This window comes from Cervus elaphus, chromosome 12, assembly GCF_910594005.1.
Source record: "Cervus elaphus chromosome 12, mCerEla1.1, whole genome shotgun sequence".
Classification (NCBI taxonomy): domain Eukaryota; kingdom Metazoa; phylum Chordata; class Mammalia; order Artiodactyla; family Cervidae; genus Cervus; species Cervus elaphus.
This window is the reverse complement of record NC_057826.1, coordinates 91,673,585-91,698,023: the sequence shown is the minus strand read 5'-3', so window position 1 is coordinate 91,698,023 and position 24,439 is coordinate 91,673,585. Positions and strand designations below refer to the sequence as shown.

Genomic DNA, 24,439 nt, shown 5'->3' with positions numbered 1-24,439 from the left:
GGATTAAGCTGTGTGTTTTTCACTTTTTTTTTTTTTTAAATTCCTCTCAGGTTTCTTTATACCCTCTCTAAGATTCAGACATCTAAACAACCCCAGGATGGGGAGAAGGACATGATGACCAGTGTTGATGACCTTTGGGTGCCCCTTCCTCACAGGCTGTCTGTGGTCTGAGGTCTGTTTACAGAACTAGACAATGTTAGGAAAGCCTCCAGGTTAAACAATAAAGAGGCAGCTCCTTCAGAGCCGGGAATTGTCTTAAATAAGAACATATAAAAAGAAAAAAACAAGAAAATATCAAGTTCTGAACCAGTGGGTAGATTACTGCTTCAGAGTATTTATACACTAAATATGCAACCATTTTCTTGAGTTAAAACCCTATGACAGTCTTATTATATGTAATAATTTTAATAGCAAAGAAAGCTGTGGGTAGAAACCAAATTTTCTGTCAGGCAAAGGTAAAAATGTGAAGTTTTTAGAATTTGTAGTTGCCTTGAATCACAGAGATTGGAGAGGGGTAGAAGTGGAGACATTAATATTTCCCACAATTTTGGACATAAGGAGAAACAATTTTCTTATCTAATCAACAAAGATAAGCTTAACTTATTCCTGTATCTCTAAGTCATTTGTTTAGCCCTGCAAATTTGCTGATGAGCAGTTTTAATAAAGCTTCTCAGCAGTTCTTTCTACTGGAGTATGAAAGTAATCCAGGTATCTGAAGGCATGAAATGGAAGGACTCCATCTCTCAGGGGTTCAGATGGATGTTAAGGTCCTGGCCATGATTAACTGGCCCAGGAGTGTATCCATCCTCTCTATACATTCAGGCCATATGACATAGTTTGGCTGAAATCCAGATGTCCACGGACTCCAGAGTTAGCTTTTTCTTAAGGAAATGCTTACATGAAACTGGACCAGGATACAGCAAAGACCAAGGGAAGAAAGAAAGCTTGAATTACGTGATTGCAATATTCTGCAAAATCAGACTTCAACTTCTGTTCATCTACTCCTTGGAGCTGAAAATTCCTCAAGTCTCTTCCTGAGAGGCAACCGCGTGAATACTATATTCTCTGACAATTTCCAACACAATTCCATTTAAGGTTATGTGACAAGGCTGTATGATAAGGCTGTGTGTGGGAGTGGGCATTTTATGCCTGTGTGTAACATTGTCACTTGGCTTTGCAAAGTCAGAAATTCCCTGCATATCCACCGGAGAAGATAATCCAGCATGTGGCAGGTCAAGTAAATGCCATCCCTTACTCTCTATTCCTACCTCATTCTTTTTCCCACACTTTAGTTCACTAAGTTGTAAGTGTCTGAAATCACTCTTGGTGAATAATGCTGGACCACTCTGAAAACTTGTGGCTGAGGGCTGGACCCTCGTCATCGCCACGCACTTTGTCACCGAGACAGGTAACCCATGGTTACTGAGCTCAGATCAGTTAAGGGGCAGAGAGCCTCCGCTCCTCACTGCTCTATAAAAGAGACCCAGCAAAGGGCCCCTACCAGCTTCTAGCTCTCAGCCTGGGTGAGCCTGGGAAGCAAAGCCGAGCCGGAAGACCAGCTGCAGCGGCAGGGCCGGCATGGCCCCCACTTTCAAACTTCAGGGTCACTTCGTTCTGATCTGCCTGCTGGCTCTACGAGGAGAGAGCCGGTACCTGGAGGTGAGCGATTCCCTGGGGCTGACCCATCTCACCTTCCAACCCTGAGTGTCCAGCCTTGGGGGTGGGCAGGCTGCCTATGCTCTCAGATTATGTTGGGGTTAGCTCTTTTTTCCTCCTTCACTGTGCCCCCTCTGTTCCCGGGTTTCCCCTAGGTCTTCCCGCCTACCTCTTCCCCCTTTCCCTCTGGCCCCTTGGGGATGCCCCGATCTGGTGGATACTTCCCATCTTCTCCGGATCCCCCTGGACACATCGACCTGCTCACTTGCTTCTCTGTGCCGTGGGCGGGCAGGGTATCCCCCTTCTGATCCCAGCTCCCCCTCCCTGAACTGTTCCGGACTGACTAATTTTCCCGGCCAGCTGCGGGAAGCAGTGGACCACGACCCTTTTGCACACCTCGGCGGCGGCGCCAGCCCGAAGCGGGAGCTGGAGGGGGCGCAGCTGTACCGCCGCGCCCTGCGTGAGTGCGGGCTGCCGGCTGCCGGCAGTGGGGCGGTGGGGGCTGGCCAGACCCCTGGGAGGGAGCTGGATGCCCCGATTGCCGTCGCGAAGGGTCGGTCCGAGGAGGTGCCCCTGGGCGAGATGGGGTGACGCTCGGGGAGCCGGGCGCTGAGGCCGGGAGTCGCTGGGGCGCGGAGAGAGGCTGCCCCGGGCGGCGCCGCGGGGGCTGCAGCCCCGGACCGCCACGCCGCTGCTCTCCCGCAGGGTGCGTGGACATGCTGAGCCTCCAGGGCCAGTTCACCTTCACCGCCGACCGGCCGCAGCTACACTGCGCCACATTCTTCATCGCAGAGCCGGAGGAGTTCATCACCATCCGCTACGATCTGGTCTCCATCGACTGTCAGAGGGGGGACATCCTGCAGGTGAGGCGCCCCCCGGGCCAGGTGGGCGAGGGTCGGGCAGTGACCGGGTCCCGGCTGCCCAGCGGGGAGAGCTGGTGATTAGGTGCTCGGCTGGTGCCCGAGTGGGACCCCCATGCAGAAGGAGCCTCCCCTCACTCCCTGAAGGGCTGGTGCCTCCTGCAGTGGTTTAAGTTCCCCTCTGTGACCTCTTGGTCCCCGGCGCTTGTTGCATCCTGGGGCAGATGAAAAGTGGTACAAGCCCATTTAGCAGGAGCGCTCAGGTCCGCGAGCCCGTGGCCCTGGTTAGAAGGCGACCTCACACGCCTGAGATGGGAGTCCGCCTTCTCCTGCTGGTCCCTCTGTCTGTGGAATCGTTCCAGGCTCCCAAAGGCTGTGTTCAGTGCCTGAGGGAAGTGATTTTGGAGCAGAGGGGCACGGGCCACTGGGGGCATGCCGAGAAGGAATCTAGTCTGAGGCAGGGATGAGGTGTGGACAAGTCCTCCAGTCTCACAGCATCCCCACTCCTAGTTCCCTGTGAGCCTTAGGGGTCAGCTTGGGATGGTTGCTGGACTTCTCCAGATCAGTTAAAGTGAACATGATTAAAACTCTAAAGTGGAATTATTTTGGAAACTGTCAAATGCAGTGGAAGAGAACTGATGGGATGAAGGAATTTGTAGCTGCTAATGTTACTAACCCCAACTAGGTTGAACTCATTAAATTGGAGACCTGTGGTGATTTTAAGAATAAAGTCAATAGACTCTGACCTTTCGTCCAGCTAACTACAAACTTCAACAAGTTAAGGAAAAAATTCCTAACTTGCTTACCAGACATTATTGTCTAAGTGTTAAAGTAGTTCTTGATATTGTAATGTGTGATGAATTTAAAGATGAGGGAAGTGGGTGTGTGTAACCATCAGCAGGTCAGTGAAGTTCTTGCTCCAGTTTGCCCCCTTTCTGTCTATTTTTGAGATATTTTGTTCATATTTTAATGAGGAAAGAGAAAAACTGAAGCCCAGATTATGCTCCTGTGGAATTCTTCTGAAGGTAGGATGTGTGAAAAATAATGACCAATACAAAAATGTATATCATCTGTAGTTTTATTTACCAGGGTGGCTGAAATGATAAAGTATCAGAAAGTATTTGCTTCAGACACATTGGAGTTTATAAAGGGGGGGAAGTAATAATTAATTAATTAATCATATGACTTGCAAACAATCCAGTCAAAATATATACAAATAGAAAGCAAGTGTGCAGGGGGGTGTAGCCTGTCTAGTCCCTACTTATAATTGGAGGTCCATTGCCAGGTAAGCTTTGCCCCCTTTTCAACACACTTGTGATTGCAGGAGCTGATGGAAGTGATCATCTTTGTGTTTTTGTTGGAAGGTATTTGATGGTTGGATTCTCAAGGGGGAGAAATTCCCCAGTTCCCAGGATCACCCTCTCCCCACGACTGAGAGGTACATAGATTTCTGTGAGAGTGGTCTTAGCAGAAGGAGCATCAGATCCTCCCAGAACGTGGCCATGATCTTCTTCCGGATCCATGAGCCAGGAAATGGATTCACAATAACCATGACGACAGATCCTAACCTCTTCCGTAAGTGGACTTCCTGTCTTCTCAGTTAGAAGGCAGGAACCGGGGGGAGAGAGTGTCCATTTTAACTTTTCAAAGGTAGTATCATTGCACGGACTTAGGAAGTGAGAAAGGATTTGGATGGAAATTCTTTTGTAATTAGAAATGACCTAAACGATATTTGTGGCTCATTATTATGAAAATAAAACCAGTTTTTAATTTATTTACCAGGCTAGATAAGACACTTACATATGGTGGCTAGAGTTCTATTCTTCCCCTGGTCTTATTTCTGATCTCCTGAGTTACTACAATGTATTCAGTGACAAACTTTAATCCCTCCAGTCATTCCATTGACCTGGATTCAGATATGAAGTCTTTGAGATACTTAGGTAAATGCTGAAAGACTGCGTATCTGGGATGTGTAGACAGATTTCATGCCTGAGCAGAGAGTTGGACCAGAGGACCTCAGTGTTGCCGTCTGAGTCTAAACCCATTGCTCTAATTTAGTTCATTTCTGATGGATACATGAAAAGATGCTATAAAGCTAAATAGCCCTGGCCTAATGGCACCCAACTCCAGTACTCTTGCCTGGAAAATCCCATGGATGGAGGAGTCTGGTGGGCTGCAGTCCATGGGGTCGCAGAGTCAGACAAGACTGAGCGACTTCACTTTCACTTTTCACTTTCATGCATTGGAGAAGGAAATAGCAACCCACTCCAGTGTTCTTGCCTGGAGAATCCAAGGGATGGAGGAGCCTGGTAGGCTGCCATCTATGGGGTCACACAGAGTTGGACGCGACTGAAGCGACTTAGCAGCAGCAGCAGCAAAACACATTATCTTAATCAGAATGAGTTCATTCATCTATTTATTATTTTTCCCCATTAAGAGGAAAATGTTTGTAAAAAAAAGAAAACATAATCATTTTTGGTTGCATACAATAGTATTAACACTTCATGTGATTGAAGAATGGCGCCTACTTAATCTGCCAAAAAATAATGTACTGACTGATCTCCCAATTTTTATTTTTAAAAAACAAAGTAACTTTTTGTGGAAGAAGCACCCAGAAGGGCTATTTCTGAGGACTGGAACAGAATAATACTTGAGGACAACTATTTCTCCTATATCTTCTTTGGCTAGAAATCAGAAATCTTCTAGAATCATCAAGGAATTTCAGTTTGTTTTGATATTAAGTGTGATTAAAAATATAAGAAGGAGGCAAAAGGTAATTCTGACATAGTCTGATCAGTCAGAAACTTTTGTCCAGTAATTGGCCGAAAACAGCACAAACTCTGATGCTTCTAGTTTCATAGCTAAAAGAATAAATTTATTGTGTCTAGACCTGAGATATAAAACAAATTTTCAGAAAATTTTGGGAATAAATAAACATTAAAGATTTACCTTTTAGTCAACTTACCACTTAACACCCAGTAAATATTTATTAGACATAAACCTGGTTTCTGTTTTTCTCAGCCTATTTTGTAACTGGTTCAATATTTCTTTACTTTATTATCTAAAAAGTAACATATATATCCAAGTTCAGTTAATAAAGGTTTCAGACCACCAGGGTTTGAATTCTGATCTCCTCTTTAAGCTTTGATTCTTCCAGACTTCCAGATTGAACTAAGACCCTAGTTAATGAAGTATTCCTAGAACTTCCACCAGCTAGTATTGTATGGTTGGTTATTAATTTATGTCTTGTGAGTGTTATAAATAAGGTGACCCCCTGAGATTACAATTAGAAGCCCCTTACAGCCCAGGTCCTCCTAACAATGTGGATATATCCCTGGTAGTTTTTATTCTCCAGGTCCTTCCCATCTCCACAAATCACCTTTGTGATATGTATTCTCTTCTGGGCCCCAAGCCCCTTGACCATTAACAGAAGCTTAGAATAAGGATAAGATAAATTTCCATAGAAGCCCAGCATACAAGATAGTGAAAATGTGGTTTTGCTTTTCTATAAAGCCTGCAATATCATCTCCCAGACCCCAAATGGAAGGTTTACACTGGTCGTGCCACATCTGCATCGCAACTGCAGCTTCTCCATCATTTATCCTGTGGCGATCAAAATATCCGATCTCACCCTGGGACACTTAAATGGTTTGCAGTTAAAGGTGAGTTGCTTATTGCTTCCCAGTCACTTCCTAAGGCCCCAGCAAACTTTTGAGAGCAAAAGTAATCATACAGGGCGAACGTGGATGAATGGGAGGGGTAGGTCCTTCTGTCTGACAGATTCGTCTCTCACAAGCCTGCCGTCGCTGCTTGAATACATTCCTCTTCTATTTCTGTTGTGCTGCAAGCTGCATACTCAGGTGCCCCTTCTGCCTACTTGAATACTTTTCTCGTGATGTAAGAAATGTTTCCAACTGGCAAAGTTGTGGCATATAATTACAATTGAACTCTCTTGTACTCGCCTCTTTTACAGAACCTAGTGTGAGTCATCTACACAGCTGTTTTTCTGATTATTGGAATTTTCTTTTGACATGAAGGAAGTGTCTTCATTGACAGAACTTTGTGATGAAGGAATGCTAAGTGTAGCAGAAAATGTGAAATTGGATTTTTATATTGCAAAATACAGTAAAGTTTTGAAGCTTTTTTTTTTTTTTTGCATTACATTTCATGCCATACATTTTGCCACAAAACATTGGCTGAGACTCCCCATCTACTTTTCCCCCTTCGAACTGCTGTATGGACTTGGCAATTGTGCTGACCTTGACCACATTTACTTTCACTGGCAGCTTGTTTCCTCTGAGTCACCCTCACCTCCTTTTGTGTTCTCATATGCCTAGGTGAAGATAATTGTCATATTCATCGGCATCGAAGAAAGTCATCAAAGAAAGTTCCTAATCGAACAGAAGTGAAACCAAATAAATAAGACTAGGGTTGAGAAAAGCATTATATACAATTTCGTTTAAGCCCTAAACCCATAGGCTAGTGCTTATATTTTTTTAAGTTGAACCTTTGTGGAAGAATAATCCTTTGATAAAGACCGGGATAAGTGGATGTCTCTGGCATAACCTTACTGGCTTGAGACTGTATGTCATTCTTGATGTTTAATACAGAAGATAGCAAGTATGATAGAGAGACCTGCATTTTAGCTATTTTTGGCTGTGAGGAGTAATCTTGGTGCTTACCATTTAAAACAGTGTGAAGTCTGCAGTGTTGCTTTGCAAAAAGAAAAAAAATTTTAAGATGCTTACTATGTGCAAGGACTTATTCTAAATGCTGGACAAATTAGCAATGAACAAGACAGGTCCTGCTCACATGGAATTTACATGCTAGGGGATGAGACAGGCAAAAGAATAATGTATTTCAAATGGTGAAGAGTGCCCTATAGACAATGAGGCAGAGTGGTGTGGGGACATCGTGGGAGAGAGAGGGTAGGCAACTGCTTGAGGTAAGATGGTCAGGAAAGAAACCTTTGGCAAAGGAGACATTTACAGTGAGATTTCAGTGATGGGTGAGGAGGAGTCGGCAGCCCCAGGAAGAGCTGGAGCAGAGCGACAGTAGTGCAGAGGCTCGGAGGCAGGCTGGGCTTCCTGAGTTCTAGAAACGGAAAGAAGGAAAGGTAGGGGGCCTGTGGTCTAATACAGCACCAGGGAGACAGGCAGGGCTGGGGTGGAGAGCCCAGCAGGTCATGCTAAAGAGTTAAGAGTTTATTCTAAGTGCAGTAGCAAACCACTGAAGGGGTTCAGGCATAATCCATCTGATCGTGCGCAGGTGGGTGAGGGTGGTTGGAATTGCTGGCTTCATGACAAAATTAATTGACAAAGTCCATAATGGGAAGGAGAGGATTACCTAACTGTTGTTCTGGCTTCCATGGATGATGATGAATGAGCTGTAGGGGTCCAAGTGGTACAGGTTGCACCTAAAAGGCCATTGTCATAGTCTAGGCAAGAGATGAGAGTAACAGTCCAGGGAGGTAGAACCTCCACAAAGAAATCTAGAGGATCGTGGTTAAGAGCTGAACCCCAGAGGCCCCTACACAACTCAGCTTCTGCCATTGTTTACTGAGGATAGCTGAGAGGTTTGGGAAGAGGAGAGAAAAATCACGAATGCCAAGGAGTATGTGCTCCCAGTCTCTTTGTTTCTGGGTTTTGTTCCCCTCATTTTTGTTGTTGTTGTTGGCTGCCCTGCACAGCATTTGGGGTCCTAGTTCCCTGAGCAGGGATTGAATCCATGCCCCCTGCATTGGAAGCGTGGAGTCTTAACCACTGGATCACCAGGGAAATCCCTATTGCCCTCATTTTAGTTTCTATTACTTCCCAACTTCCTATTTCCTGTTTCTCTCTCCTGAGTCTGCCTTTTGCCCTTCACCTCATCCTGCGAAATTTGGAACCTATAGAGCCAGCTGGAATGTGTAGTCTTAAGTCATGTTCTCCCTGGACACCCTCTACTCAAGGGAAAGGCAATTACATTTTTTTCCCCTTTACTTCTAAATGGCTTATTCAACTCTTCATACAAGAACATGAGCCCTGTACACAGTGGGGCTGAGTAATCCTGTATTTTATGGTTTGATGAAATGTGTAAAGTGCATAGAACAAAGCACATAGTAGGTGCTTTAAATATGTATACCCCCCACGCCTGCTTCCTTTCACTGAACAAATAGACGCTATTATATTATTTCTATTTGTTTAGTTCCAGTTGCATTTCAATATCTTCCTAATGTTGGACTGTGTGTGTTTATGTGTGTGTGTATTCAGCACTCTCTGTTTTAGATTTTGGTTCCTATGTAGTATGGTCTATCTGGTTAACTTCTAAGCATCTTGCCACACTCAGCTAGGTCTCTTGCATGTACCTCAATGATGAAGAGGATCACAGGCAAAACTGGTGGTGTAATTTGTGGGGGACAGCACAAAATGAAATTTTAAAATTTTATTTTAAAATTATTAAGAATTTCAAGGTAGTGACAACAGAGCATTAAGCCCTGTGGATATGGGCAGTGTGATCCCGAGGCCAGGCCTGATCACAGGAAGGGGTGGAGGGGGGCGGCTTTGTTTGCCTGGGACACTGAAGCCCAGGAAGTTCTGTAGACGAGACAGAATGGAAAGGATGAAGGGAAGCAGAAAAAGCTGGTTACAGGTGGATCACACAGACTTTTAGACTAGAAATTATTTCCAATAGCTTGAAATAAATTTACTTTAGTTGGAGAAAGTTGATGGTAACTCTAGCTAATTTGAGCCCAAATGAGGGTTCTCTTTTTTCTTTAATATTCTTATAACTAATCTAAATCCTTATCAGTAGAAACGTAAGAATTGTCTCCATAACAAAAAAAAAGTCTTTTATAAAGAAGAGGAAAAGAGGTAAGTTGAAGGAAAAAAACTGACATGGAAGCCCTATTTATAAAAACGCTGACTGCATGCATTAAGAAATTCAAATAATTCAGTATGTATGTCCAAATGATTTAAAAATCAAACCACTTTTATTTATTTATTTATTTATTTTTTTAAATCAAACCACTTTTAGTTGCAATTTTTATATACTGTATATGGAGTTTAAAGATTCTTATTTCATGATGTTAGTCTTTGCACTTGTAAAAAATGTTTTTTAAATGCACACACATTTTAAAAAATGGTTACTCAACCAATTTAGAAAAGCAATTCCTTTTTTTTTTTCTTTAAAAAGTCTTAATTTTCGGAGTCTTGCATGTTAAATTAAACGGCACTTCCAGGATGTCTGGGACTAAATTCACCAATTTGCCATGGGTTTGACTTAAATACGTCTTCCTCTGCTGCTTTGTTCTCTTAGAAGTCCTCCGCAGGCTGTGGGGGAATAGGAGACTTTGTGGAGCTGCTGGGAGGAACTGGTTTGGACCCTTCCAAGATGCTGCTTTTAGCTGATCTCTGCTACCCTTTACGTGGCCCAGGTAAGATGGTTTTTTGATTATTATTTATGTGCCTATTAATATTGTTTTACCCTGATGTTGGGAAAGACCGAGGGCATGAGTTTGAGCGAACTCCAGGAGACAGTGAAGGACAGGGAAGCCTGGGGTATTGCAGTCTGGTGGGGTCGCAGAGTCAGACACAACTGAGTGACTGAACAACAACAAGATTGCGTCCTTAAATAAAACACTTCAAATTATTTATACGGGAAAGGGCAGGTTCCACCAAAAAAAAGTTTGATTTTGCATATTGAACCAATGTGAGGATTTTGCATTTGACCCTATACACAGTATCAAGAATGCATGACCACAATATCTGACACTGGGAGAGAAACTTATGAAGTAACAAACTTGCATGTTTAAGGTTGGCCCTAGGTAAAACTATGAAAATGGCATAGAACTCTGCTTGTTCTACTTTCTTGAAAGTCCCTGCTTTCATCCTCTCGAGACTAAAGAGTTTGCTGACTGAAAACCATGGTTCATATAGTGTATGTATCATCAATTAGTAATAATATAATGATAAAGTAATATCTAGGTCATTTTACCATATATAGGTATATGCGTGTGTGTATTACTCATAATAAATACATTAAAAGGTGATTCACTTTATTAGAAATTCTCAGAACTGATAGAATGTCCCCCAGTTCTAACAGCAAAACCAGCCTCTGAAAGACTACTGCCAAAAGAGAAGTCAATTCTGAAATCTAAAAAGTGGTCGCTGATAATAAAAGACCAGGTTAGCTCATGGCACGGCACCAAACAGAATCAGGTCTTCTTTATTATGAATCAGTAAGGAGTTTCCATTTGATCAGGCTTAGGTGGGGTGGGGCGAAGGTGTAATTGCTGACTCATGACCAAATTAATTAATGAAGTCCAAGTGGGGAGAGAGAGGGTTATGTGAAACCTTTCTTTAAAGGTCTCCCATTTCTGTCCTTCCAATGCAGGAACCAGTGATTATCCATTAAGAGACAAAAGTCAAACAGAAGAGAAATCTTTCATCCCTTATCATAGCCCCCTTCCTCTCTTGTAAGCACACATCACACACCAACTAAATAATGAAACTGCAAATCAGACCTCCTTTTGATCTGCTGTTACCTGTTTTAATTAAACCCAGATCTGCCCACCAGTATTTTCACTCTGAGCTAATGCTGGGATCTTAAGCAAAACCTCTCTGGAATAGAATTAATATACACAGATAAAGGGAAAATATTTCTAAAAACCCACTTTGCTAAAAATTGGGGGCTAGTTTATGTTAATTTACACTTGAGCCCTGGTTTAAACCAGTGGCTTCTCTCCCTTTGTGTTCTCAAAGGCACTGGATCCTTCCATGCTGATGGAGGGCACCTGTGAGGAGATCTGCTTGAGCCAGATAAAAGGATTGGCTTAAGAACTGATCTAACACTCATCCCTTAAAATTTAGATCATTGAAGCTATAGTAATTTTGGTGCATGAATTATATAATTTGGTTTAGGTTAATGTGTGTGTGTGTTAGTCCGACTCTTTGCGACCCCATGGACTGTAGCCCACAAGGCTCCTCTGTCCATGGAATTCTTCAGGCAAGAATACTGGAGTGGGTTGCCATTTCCTTCTCCAAAAGGGTATGATCAAGGCCAAATATTTTGCTTGTTTTATCTAAATAATTGAAACCAGTCTTATGATAATTTGAAGGCTTGAATTATCTGACTCTTTGGTTCATTTTAGACTTCACTTTTTTCTTTCATTCATCATGTTTCCACGAGCCCCTCCTTAAACTGGTCATACAATGAACTCTTAGGTATCCTGCCCTTTAGATTAGATTGAATTAGTAATATGTCAAATAATAAATAAATTGTATGCACATTAACTAAAGGAAATAAGGCACATTATGTAGATTAAAGTTCAGAGTAAGATCAGAAAAGAATGACCTTCCCAATCATTTAAAGAAAATTAACTTTGGACCTCATCATAGAAGCTTAGCCTAGACTCCCTGGCGCTTATATTAAAATAATTACAGGATTTATATTTTATTATCTCTCCAAATTGACTTTTACCTAAATAACTCTATCTGGCTGTTTTACTTCATTTAAACCCAGGTGCATGTTTTTGAAGTAGTTGTTATACAAGGATAATAATGTTTCTCAGAATTTAGTCGTTATAGAGACAAAGAGGGGGAAAAAGATTGAGAAAGTTAAAATAGCAGGAAGGATTATTGTAGGGTAGATAAATCTTGCCTCAGGACCCAGCTTGAGGTTGAAGAAATAAACTAAAAATAATTTTTAATAAATATACTGAGTTTCACAGAACAGAAACTCATGTAGGTACAGAGTACAAACAGTTGGTTGCCAGAAGGGAAGGGAGTGGGAAATGAAAAGAAAAAAAGGTAATTCTGTGAGGTAATGAATGTTAATTAGCTTGATTGTAATGATCATTTCACAGTGTGTATTTATATAAAAGCATCATGTTGTACATCTTAAATACATACAATTTCTCTCAACTATACCTCAACAAAGCTGAAAAAAAATTTAACCCCCTCCATTATTCTTGCCTGGAAAATCCCATGGATAGAGAGGAGCCAGGCAAGGATTGCAAAAGCCATTCCATGTAAGAAATACAGGAAAAAATTAGAAAAAGTACAGGTGAATGATAGAAAGAAAAATTAGTACATTTAGTCTATGTCTAAACCATGCAAATGCTACTTTTATTTATATGTAAAACAGAATCATTATCTAGGCTAGAAAACAATAAACAGGTGATATATTTGGTCTACATAACTGTCTAGCAGTACAGTTCATCCTTCAGCCCTGCCCACGAAATGCCACGTTTGCCCCCAAATAGAAGGAAAAAAAAACAGCCCCTGCAAATTTCCAACCTGTCCCAAGGGGGCAGCACTGCCCCCCACTGAGAATACACCTAGAGGAAAGTCGTGGAAGGAACAGGCAGATGCTCGCCTTCATCCGCCTTCACCACCAAGCCTTGGAGGTGGGAGAACATAAAAAGCGCAAGGAGGTATCTTCTTACTTCTTATAGTCAGCTTTATCTGACTGACAGTGTTCTTGCACACGAGGAGAAAGGCTGAGTTCAGTTTCACTTCTCAACAACTAGTTACACAGTTGACTCTTGAACAGCAGGGGTCTGAACTTCTCAGGTCCACTTACACAAGGATTGTTTTCAGTAGCAGATTCCGCAGTACTACACCACCCTGGGTTGGTTGAACCCGAGGATGTGGAACCTCCGATCTGGAGGAACTATGGATGTGGAGGAGAGATGATAGATTATATGCAGATTTTCACCTGTGGGGAGGGTCCTCAGTCCTAACATGCAGGTTGTTCACGGGTCAGCTGTATACTATAATAAGAAATGAAAACAAAACCATCTCACCTGATGGTAGATGCTTGGTTTGAGTACGTGAGAGGAAGCTACATCTCCTTGCTTTCGCTCTGTTTAAATGATCTTGTGGATGTAAATGGCTTGGCTATGTGGTTTCTAACCTACTGGGAAACTTACTTTTTCCATGAATTATAGCCCAGATGAAAGTTGGCTGTGACCACACGGTGGTGCGCATGGTCTCCAGTGGAAAACATATAAATCGTGTGACTTTTGAGTATCGTCAGCTGGAACCATACGAGCTGGAAAACCCGAATGGAAACAGCATCCAGGAATTCTGTCTGTCTACTCTTTGAATAAACAAGTCAGTGATTTCCATGCTGCTCGCTAAGGGAGTCTCTAATGGCTATTATATATGATTTTGATGAGCAGCTAGTTAAGAACCTTTCATACCAGTCAGTATTCCTAACTTTGAGCACCTATCACACAGACTAATTTTGTACTTTGCTTCTTTTTCATTTGTTATATAAATGACCACATGGCAGAAAATAAGCCCCTCTCCCTTGGTAGAAAAAGTGTCCTGTAATTCTTTTATATGCTATCAACCTGAACTAGTAAGACAAGTGCAAAGAAATGTGCAATAATAACTTGTATCACAAGGGAAAATCCTACAAAGAAATAAAAATGATGGCGTTATCATTTTTATAACAGAAAATGCATGCCTGTGTATACCAAAGTAGTAGCATTTGTTTATTTTCTGCTTATTCTGTTTATAGTAGAGAGTAGGTGTAGCTGGTATTATTTGTTGATTTGTAACAGCTTGTTTTTAACAAACATTTGTAGCATGGAAAACATTTTGCAATCGTAAATACAAGCATGAATAAACATATTCAGAACGTTGGCGCCTCAGCATCCTGCTTCGTTTACCTGAGTAGTTGCTTACCTTACTACCATCAGAAAATAATGTTCTCAGGTGAGAACCAAATGCTGAACTAAATCATTTTAGACTTCTTAGAGCTCAGAGAACTCTGGGTTGGTAAGTAGAATTATTAGGCGCCAAAGGTAAAATTTCAGCGTTTGCAGAAACAGCGCTAACTGATTTGTCGTGATAGGGAAGCAGGATGTGGGGATCACTTTTCCACTCTTCTCCAAGAAAACTGAGAATACATGTCTTTGCCACAGTGAAGAGTGTACTTTTCAACAAGGACCACAAAGGCCTTAAGCAGAAATCTGAGTACTTTTTGGGTACTGAAGACAGTTTATTGTTGACTAAGCCTTGTCCACTATCAGCTTGAGACCAAGCATGTGGGCCTGTAAAAAGACACCTTGAGGTCAGAAATAAAGTCTTGAGAAACAAAGGAAATACTCCAGAGTGAACAAGTCCTCTTTGGATTAATGGATGAAAACTGCAAACTGTGCCATAACTAATGGCTTGATTCTGGGTCCCCAAACATATCTAATATATAGTTAATTTTATAATGGGATGTACTGGAATCCCATATACTGGGATTGTTAATGAAATCTGGCAACCTGGCAGAAAGAAAAATAGTGACTGAAAATACTAAAAATACCCAGGTTTGAGCCTGAATTTTGTCTCAGTGGATATTCTGGAATGAGTCGATACTTTAGTAAATGGATTAATAAATGCCTAAATGGATAGATGGATAAATGCTGGGATGAATGAATAAATGTCTAAACAGATGGCTATATAATCCCTGATTAGTTATGTAAGATGCTGGGTTTCTTATTTTATAGAAAATAAATTCCATGAAGTTGAACCCTTTTATCTTTTTCACAGTCCCTGTAGCCGCCAAAGAATTAATGCAGTCACTTATATCACCATCAGAAGTTTCTGGCTCTTAACCCTCATGATCCCCTTATTCTAAGCAGGGAAGATAAATGGTCTGAGGTCAGGAGGCAAGTATTTTTATCATGGAAGTTAGGACAAGTTGTTTTTGTCCCTGAGGGACATCTTGCAAACTACTTAGCCTCTCTGCACTAAAGTGGGTGGGGCTGTGGTCCCTAAGGTTTTTTCTAATCTTGACATTCTGCAGTCATTTATTTGTGACATGTGACTTCAGAGCATGTTACTGCATATTAGGGTACACTCTTTGAGAGGACAGTCACTCCAGTGAACTGTCTGTGACTTAGTCTTTGGATATCCATGATTTAGTTTTCATTCCAAAAGGATGGGATGGCTTTCTAGAAACAAAATTGCAGATGAGCTCTCAGGAGAGGGGGAAAGTGTAAGTCTTCACTCGCACTGCCATTAAGAAAGTAATATGTTACATGAAATTCTGGCCAAAGTTGACTTTCTAAATAAAAAAGGCAGTATGCATAGTGGCTAAGGCTGTCAACTCTAGAGCCAGACCTCTTTGAATCCCAGCCCTGCCACTTACTTGAGCAAGTCATTCATAAGTCTCTATTGCTCAACTTTAAATCCATAAAATTGGGTAAATATATATATATATATACATATAGCTCTAGTGCTGTGTCTTGTACATGTTAACTGTCATTTTTATTTTTAATTCTCACTGGTAAGCAAATATGCTATCCCAGGTCCTCCATATTTTCAGTGGGGCATTTGCTTATGCTCTGAAGGGCATGTACTGATTCAGTTGTCTTGTTTCATCCCAGGACCCTTGTCAGGAAGTTAGGATTAGTTAGGACTGTTTTCTGGGACCATGAAGCAGAGTAAGATTAGTGGTAACATTTGAGGGTAGATGATGGCAGGTCTTATCAGTTTCCCCGTGCCTCCCCTCCCAGCCGACCCTGTCTGTAGGCTCTGAATGGCTCTAGCACCAATGCTGACCTCAAATAGGAGGAATCGGCATAGATCTTGTCTACCACGCTGGTTAAGAAGGAGTCAAGTCACATATGGTCTGCTTGACCCCCTACCATTGGGCCCAGGCCACATCTCTAGAATCTTCCTAGCTCTTGGTTATTTCATCCTAGCTCTTGTCTGACTCTAATCTTATCCTCCACTCCAAACCCCACATCTCCTAAATACTAAATGAGTGACTCTGGCTCTACTACTGACTAAGGAAATTCCAAGTTCCTGCTGCCTCTGTGTCTGAAGGCCTGAACATCATTGCTCAGAGGTTCTGCGTCACTGTGCCCACTGCATCCTCTAGACCCTTCTCTGACTCCTCTGCCTCTGTCTTCCAGCCTATAACATGTGGGACACATTGGTCTGGCTATGATACTGGACTTTCTCCCAGTGTCTGAAGGATTATGTCTTCTTCATCTCCAAACTCTTAGGAGGGTTTTCACTTACGAGAATAGGGCAGAAATGTGCTGTTTTCACCACAAGTTATATTTCTACCTCCTGAGTATGCAGCTAGACTACATTTTCTAACCTCCCTTACAGTTAGATCTGGTTCTGTGACTGAATTTTGACTGAAGGAGTACAGGTCAAATGATGTCCAATCCTCATGTGATCCTCCATACCTACTTTCTCTTCCCTTATCTATTGGCAAGATATTTTAAGTTATAAGAGAGGACTTCAAGGCCAAATAAGAAGGCAGAATCATAAGATGCAAGGAGCCTGGATCCTTGAATGATCTCATGGAAGGCTGCCTGTTGACTAGGAATTGGATTTTATGTGGATCTTTGCAAGAAAAGTCTGTATAGTCAAAGCTATAATTTTTCCAGTAGTCATGTATGGATATGCGAGTTGGACCATAAAGAAGGCTGAGTGCCAAAGAATTGATGCTTTTGAACTGTGGTGTTGGAGAAGACACTTGAGAGTCCCTTGGACTGCAAGGAGATCCAACCAGTCCATCCTAAGGGAAATAAATCCTGAATATTCATTGGAAGGACTGATGCTGAAGTTGAAGCTTCAGTAGTTTGGCCACCTGATGTGAAGAGCTGACTCATTAGAAAAGATCTTGATGCTGGGAAAGATTGAAGAGAGGAGGAGAAGGGGATGACAGAGGATCAGATGGTTGGATAGCATCACTGACTCAATGGACCTGAGTTTGAGCAAGCTCCTGGAGATGGTGAAGGACAGGGAAGCCTGGCGTGCTGCGGTCCGTGGGGTTGCAGAGCATCGGACATGACTGGGCCACTGTACAACAACAACAACAAGGAGCAAAAAAAATTTTTTTTGGTTCAGCTACTGATATGGTGATAACGACGATTTTGGTATAGCATTGAATGTTACTGTGGGCCTGTCTAAATCCAGTTCTCAGCTGTTCTCTGTCTGTTTTTTTTTTTTTTTGGTCTTTGTCTGGTTTTGCTTGTTTGTTCTTTGTCTGTTTGGTTTTGCTGCAACTGTCCAGACAGTCCTGATCTGATTGTCTTCCAAAGAAACATACCTCAAATGCACATCTTTGTTCTCATGAACACTGGACTTGAGCTGATATCATTGCACTCAACTTTCCCATCTGTCTTTAAAAATCTTCTAAGAATGGTGATTCTTAGATTAAACTCCTTTGAAAATTGGCCAGTAACTACAGATCATCTCCCAGGAAAAAAAAAAAGGAAAACCTGTATACACAAGAACAGCTCCAAATTTCTAGGAATTCACAAATCCCTGAAGCCCATAAAGGTTTCAAAATAAAAATCCCTTCTCTAGGAGAAAATAATGGGTAAAAATAAATTCTATACCAGTCTTCTGAAACTGCACTGCCCTCTCTTAAATATTAGTTTAAAACATTCTTTACTTCATTTGGCAGCAAAGTAAGTCCATGATAACAACTTAATGTTTCTGGTTTTATATTTAAATATTTAACTTTGCCTTTGACTCCATGGGTTTTTCTGCCCTGCTTTGTAGATTTTTTCTCAGGGAGGAAATATATCTAACATGGGACAAATTTTTGTGACAAAGATTGTTCCAGGTCTCTCCCAACTTCAAACTTTCCTCTCTTGCTATTTTAATAGAGTGGCAACATTATCACGGCCTTCCCTCATGGTTCAGTGGTAAAGAATCTGCCTGCCAACGCAGGGGACTCAGGTTCAATCCCTGGGTCAGAAATATCCTTGGAGAAGGAAACGGCAACCCATTCCAGTATTCTTGCCTGGAAAATCTCATGGACAGAGGAGCCTGACGGGCTACTGTTCATGGTGTTGCAAAAGAGTTGGATATGATTTAGTGACTAAACAACAACAGTGATAATTATAAAAGTTGGCCGCGATGAACATCGCAGCACTGTTTATAATAGCCAGGACATGGAAGCAACCTAGATGCCCATCAGCAGACGAATGGATAAGGAAGCTGTGGTACATATACACCATGGGCTATTACTCAGCCATTAAAAAGAATTCATTTGAATCAGTTCTAATGAGATGGATGAAACTGGAGCCCATCATACAGAGTGAGGTAAGCCAGAAAAATAAAGACCAATACAGTATACTAATGCATATATATGGAATTTAGAAAGATGGTAATGATAACCCTATATGCAAAACAGAAAAAGAGACACAGATGTACAGAACAGAATTTTGGACTCTGTGGGAGAAAGCGAGGGTGGGATGTTTCGAGAGAACAGCATTGAAACATGTACATTATCTAGGGTGAAACAGATCACCAGCCCAGGTTGGATGCATGAGACAACTGCTCGGGCCTGGTGTACTGGGAAGACCCAGAGGAATCAGGTGGAGAGCGAGGTCGGAGGGGGGGATCGGGGCGGGAAATACATGTAAATCCATGGCTGATTCATGTCAATGTATGACAAAAACCACTACAATATTGTAAAGTAATTAGCCTCCAACTAATAAAAATAAATGGAAAAAAAAAAGTTGGCTGGCAAAGTAGAATCTTCATGGAACAAAAATAAAAATTTGATGCATAGGATTTACTTGAAGGTAGTTTGCATATGTGCTTACCAGACTTGATAGAGAGTTGTGGATAAGGGCTCTTATTATGGGGTAATCACATGAAATTATATCTGAAAACACTTATCTCTGTGCCGTGGGGTATTTCAGAAGAAACACTTTTGTATGCTGAAATAAGTGAACTGAATGGCCTCGGTTCTAATAGGTCATTTGTAATGATCACCGTCCATTTTCCTCTTTGTATTTAAAAGTGCTTTCTTCATGTGTTAAGACAAATTATGTAGAGAAAAAAGCAGAGAAGCAAGGGAAAAAAATATGGGTTAGAGAAAGAAGGCTTGATTAGAGGATTTGAAAATATTATGAAAATCAAGGTCTCCAAATTGGACTCAGGGTTTTGCCCTTGGTTACAACAGTGTACTCAATCCCTCTGTGCTGAAAAATTGAAGATGTGAAGTGTTTTGTGCTTTATGCAGAAGACAATATCAATGCTAGGACATACAGATGTATGAGTTGAACAGAACCATGATCTTTGTAACTAGATGAGCTATCAGACATTTGGGCTTCCTAGTAAGAAGAAGGACTCCCTGCTCCCCAGTTCCCCTCCTCTCTCCAGTTTTCTGAAGTATAAAAAATGGGTCTTGTTCTGTTAGTGATTCAGAGGTAATCAACCCAGTCAAGCCAAGCAAAATAGATGGCTACCCATGTGGTGTGATTTGAGGGACAGTGAAAGTCCTACTTTATGGAAAACATCACCAAAATTCACACCCTCATAATCCTTGTTCTTTTTTTTCCCCTTAAGATGCATTTTTATAATAATTAAGCAAATAAGTTGTGAGTCCTTAATTGTATTAAAACATTCAAACCATACAGAGGTAACTAGTTAGTGAAGTGATCTCATCAGTAATTAATTTTACTGTATAAGGTTTTGCTAATCATTATTAGGGCTTCCCCTGTGGCTCAATGGTAAAGAATCCATCTATAATGCAGGAGACACAGGAGACTTGGGTTCAATCCCTGGGTGGGGAGGATCCCCTGGGAGAGGAAATGGCAACCTGCTACAGTATTCTTGCTTGAAAAATTCATAGACAGAGAAGCTTTTTGACCATTGGTGTGTGGGTTTATTTCTGGGCTCTCTACTCACTTCTGTTGATCCACCTGTCTGTCTTTGTGCCAATATCATGCTGTTTTGATGACTGTAGCTTTGTACTATTGTCTGGAGTCTGTGAAGGTTATGCCTCCTGCTTTGTTCTTTTCCTCCAGGATTGCTTTGGCAATTCTGGGTCTTTTATGGTTCTGTATGAATTTTAGGGTTATTTGTTCTAGTTCTGTGAAAAATGTCATAGATAATTTGATAGGGATTAAATCTGTAGTCTGCTTTGGGTACTATGACCATCTGTTGTTGCTCTTCAGTCACTTACTTGTGTCTGATTCTTTGCAGCTCCATGAACTGCAGCACACCACGCTTCCCTGTCCTTCACTCTCTTCTGGAGTTTGCTCAAACTCATGTCCATTAAGTCAGTGATGCCATCCAACCAGCTCATCCTCTGTCATCCTCTTCTCCCCCTGCCCTCAATCTTTTCCAGCATCAGGATCTTTTCCAACAAGTTGGCTCTTCGCATCAGGTGGCCAAAGTATTGGAGCTTCAGCTTCAGCATCAGCCCTTCCAATGAATATTCAGGGTTGATTTCCTTTAGAACTGACTGGTTTGATCTCCTTGCAGTCCAAGGAACTCTCAAGAGTCTTCTCCAGCACCACAGTTCAAAAGCACCTATTCTTTGGTGCTCAGTCTTCTGTATGGTCCAACTCCCACATTCGTACGTGACTCCTGGAAAAACCATAGCTTGAACTATACAATCTTTGTCAGCAAAATGATGTCATAGTTTAATACACTGTTAGGTTTGTCACAGTTTTCCTTTCAAAGAGCAAGTGTCTTTTAATTTCATGGCTGCAGTCACTGCCTGCAGTGATATTGGAGCCCAAGAAAATAAAATCTGTCACTGTTTCTACTTTTTCCTCATCAATTTGTCATGAAGTGATGGGACCAGATGCTATGATCTTAGTTTTTTGAATGTTGAGTTTTAAACCAGCTTTTTCAGTCTCCTCTTTCATCCTCATCAAGATGCTCTTTAGTTCCCCTTTGCTTTCTGCCATTAGAGTGGTATCATCTACATAACTGAAGTTGTTGATATTTCTCCCAGCAATCTTGATTTCAGTTTGTGATTCATCCAGCCCAGCATTTTGCATGATGTACTCTGCAATGACCATTTAAATGATATTAATTCTTCCAGTTCAAGAGCATGGGATATCTTTCCATTTCTTTGAATCATATTGAATTTCCTTTGTTCATGTCTTATAGTTCTCAGCATATAAATCTTTCACCTCCTTGGTCAGGTTTATTCCTAAGTATTTTATTTTAGAGGATACAATTTTAAAAGTTAGTTTTTTAACTCCCTTCTTCTGCTATTTCATTGTTGGTATAAAGAAATGCCACCAATTTCTGTATATTAATCTTGTATCTCTGATAGCTCAGATGGTGAAGAACCCCCCTGCAATGCAAGAGACCCTGGTTTGATTCCTGGGTTGGGAAGATCCACTGGAGAAGGGAAAAACTACTCACTCCAATATTCTGGCCTGGAGAATTCCATGGACTGTATAATCCATGGGGTCGCAAAGAGTTGGACATGACCGAGCGAATTTCACTTAATATTGTATCCTGCTACTTTGTTGAATTTGTTTATCAACCAATAACCTTCTGTGAACCCTTGAGCAAGTCAGCACAGCTCTCTGAGAATTATCTTCTTCACATGCAAAATGTAAACAGGAGCATGCATGCTCAGTTGTGTCCGACTCTTTGTGATGCCATGGACTGTAGCCCACTGGCCTCCTCTGTCTATGGAATTTTTCCAGGCAAGAATACTGGAGTGAGTTGCCATTTCCTACTCCAGGGGATCTTCCTGACCCAGGGATAGAACCTGCATCTCTTTCATCTCCCCACATTGGCAGGCAGGTTCTTTACCACTGTGCCACCTGGGAAGCACCATAAACAGGAGCACCCACCTCTTTAATGTGATAGCTCCCATGAAATGCCAAGTACCAGTCTAGGTACATGGAAGATGTTATAAATATGAGCGTCCATTTCCTAGAAAAGTTGTTTATCAGTCAAGGCTTTGGTAATAAAATTCCATCTTAAATGCTGTAAAGAAGTGCTATTTAAAGGAACTAAGAGATGGTTCTTTTGATTGATGTGAATTTGCTGGTTGTTTTTGTAACATCAAATTCTTACATATTTCTTCCTTAGACTAGCCTTAATGCTGTAGTATTTACTGATCAATTTATTGCAGTGGGGTGGTCCACTTGCAAGTTTCATAGAATCATATCACCTCCTTGCCATCTGCTCACTGAAAAATCAATCTTCTACCCATCGTGTCTGGGCTTATTAACAAGAGGCTCTACAGTTCTTCCCTGGCTTTCCTGGTGAAAAACAACATGCTTATGTTGAGTGCTCCTGAAGGGACACTGAAATGTCCCTTCAGGAGGTACAGGTAGGTAAAGGTAAAGGTAGGAAGGGGTAAAGCTGGTGTAACTTTCTGTAAGGCCACAGGTTAAAAACAAAACAAATAAGCCAAAACCAAAAAACCCCCTATCTCTAAGATGGGCAAACATTAAGAAAATGTTTGACTTTCTTTTTAATACAGGTAGTAATAAAGGCTAATATTTATTGAAGACTTAACATGTTCCTTGCACTGTTCTACACGTTTCCTGTGATTTAGTACGTTGACACCCATCTCTGTTTTGCAGATGAAGGGAGAAGCTGAAGCAGAGAGGAATAAAAGTGAGTGCTGTCAAACCACACAGAAAAAGTGCAGTCAGGATGCAGACTCCAGTGACCTGACCCCAGAGCCTGCCCACGTGTTCACGGCTCCACCCTGCGGGAGCCCATACTGAAGCAAAGTATGAAGCACGGCTTACACAGTTTCTGCCAGCACAGCAGCGACACTGAAAGCTTCTTGGCCCTTATTCCTTTATCAAAACACACCATTCAAAGTGATTTGAGGTGAGCAACATTATCTCATAGTTCTTCCAAGAATTTTTCCAAGTGTGCAGTATCATGATTTTTAGCTAATAACATTTGAAAATATGAAGGAATTGCTTTTTAAATAAGGACAAAGAAAATGGTAGTATCAAACCATGGGGATAATGCAGCAATAGGCTACCATAATCTTTTTTTTTTTTTTCATTTATTTTTATTAGTTGGATGTTGCTCACCAAGGACTGAAAATACACTGCCAGAAGCCTACTGTGTAAATTCCAAGCTTGGAAATCTGACATCATGCATGAATTTCTATATCTGTGCAACTAGGACCAGAAATTTTATCTCCAAAGAAGTTTCAGAAAAAAGTTTGTGTGTCCTGCTATTTTCTTGCATGGTTTATCAAAAGTGATTCGTTAGCAATAAGCTCACAGAATAAAGGATTTTTTTTAATTAAAAAACAAAACAAAGTGATTTGAGGGCATTTGTCTGAGGATATTATAACAGATCAATCCCAATTCCAACTTTCAGAATAGCCAAACGTGATGGCTAATTTTGTGTCAACTTGGCTAGGCCATGGTACCCTGATATTTGGTTAAATGCATGTCAGGATGTAGCTGGTGGAGGTGTTTTTTTAGATGAGATTAACTGTTAAATCAGTAAACTTTGAGGAAAGTAGGTTATCTTCTGTAATACAGATGGGCCTCATTCAATTAGCTGAAGTTGCTTCCCTGGTGGCTCAGACGTTAAAGAATCCTCCTGCAGTGTGGGAGAACTGGGTTCGATCCCTAGGTGGAGAAGATCCCCTGGAGAAGGGAACAGCTACCCACTGCAGTATTCTGGCCTGGAGAATTCCATGGACAGAGGAGCTTGGGAGGCTACAGTCCATGGGGCCGCAAAGAGTCGGACATGACTGAGCAACTTTCATTTCAGTACTTCTTAAGAGAAGAAAGATGGGGGACCCCTGAGGGAGGCAGAACATCCTGTGGTGATTATTTTATGTGTAGCAGGGTATATATGTTAATCCCAAGCTCCTAATTTATCCCTTCCCCTTTTTTTTCCCGTTTGGTAACCACAAGTTTGTTTTCTAAGACTGTGAGTCTTGTTTTCGTATTGTAAATAAGTTTTTTTATTTATTTTTAGATTCCACATATAAGTGATGTCATATGATGTGTGTCTTTCTCTGACCCACTTTACTTAGTTTGGTAATCTCTAGGTCCATCCACGTTGCTGCACATGACGTTATTTCATTCTTTCTTATGGCTGAGTAGTAGTCCAGTGCGTGTGTGTACATGCATGCCTGTGTGCTCAGTTGCTAAATTGCGTCTGACTCTTTGTGACCCCGTGGACTGTAGCCCACCGGGATCTTCTGTTCATGGGATT

General features: G+C 41.5%; 1 protein-coding gene across 2 annotated transcripts; it reads left to right on the top strand.

The window, feature by feature from the left end:
• The first annotated feature begins 1,258 nt into the window (after positions 1 to 1,258).
• Positions 1,259 to 23,468, top strand: LOC122705144 (corticotropin releasing hormone binding protein). 2 transcript variants are annotated; one of them, XR_006344044.1, is made up of 8 exons: positions 1,259 to 1,659; positions 2,017 to 2,116; positions 2,362 to 2,519; positions 3,881 to 4,091; positions 6,030 to 6,178; positions 9,813 to 9,930; positions 22,825 to 23,080; positions 23,278 to 23,468. XR_006344044.1 is itself a non-coding variant. In XM_043920358.1 (7 exons), the coding sequence occupies exons 1-7, from the start codon at positions 1,579 to 1,581 to the stop codon at positions 13,602 to 13,604; spliced, it is 975 nt and encodes a 324-aa protein (XP_043776293.1). In that variant the 5' UTR covers positions 1,297 to 1,578; the 3' UTR covers positions 13,605 to 14,151. The 2 variants fall into 2 exon arrangements, 1 of the variants encoding a protein (XP_043776293.1); XM_043920358.1 differs by lacking the exons at positions 22,825 to 23,080; positions 23,278 to 23,468 and adding an exon at positions 13,447 to 14,151 and having other exon boundaries at positions 1,297 to 1,659.
• The last annotated feature ends 971 nt before the right edge of the window (positions 23,469 to 24,439 follow it).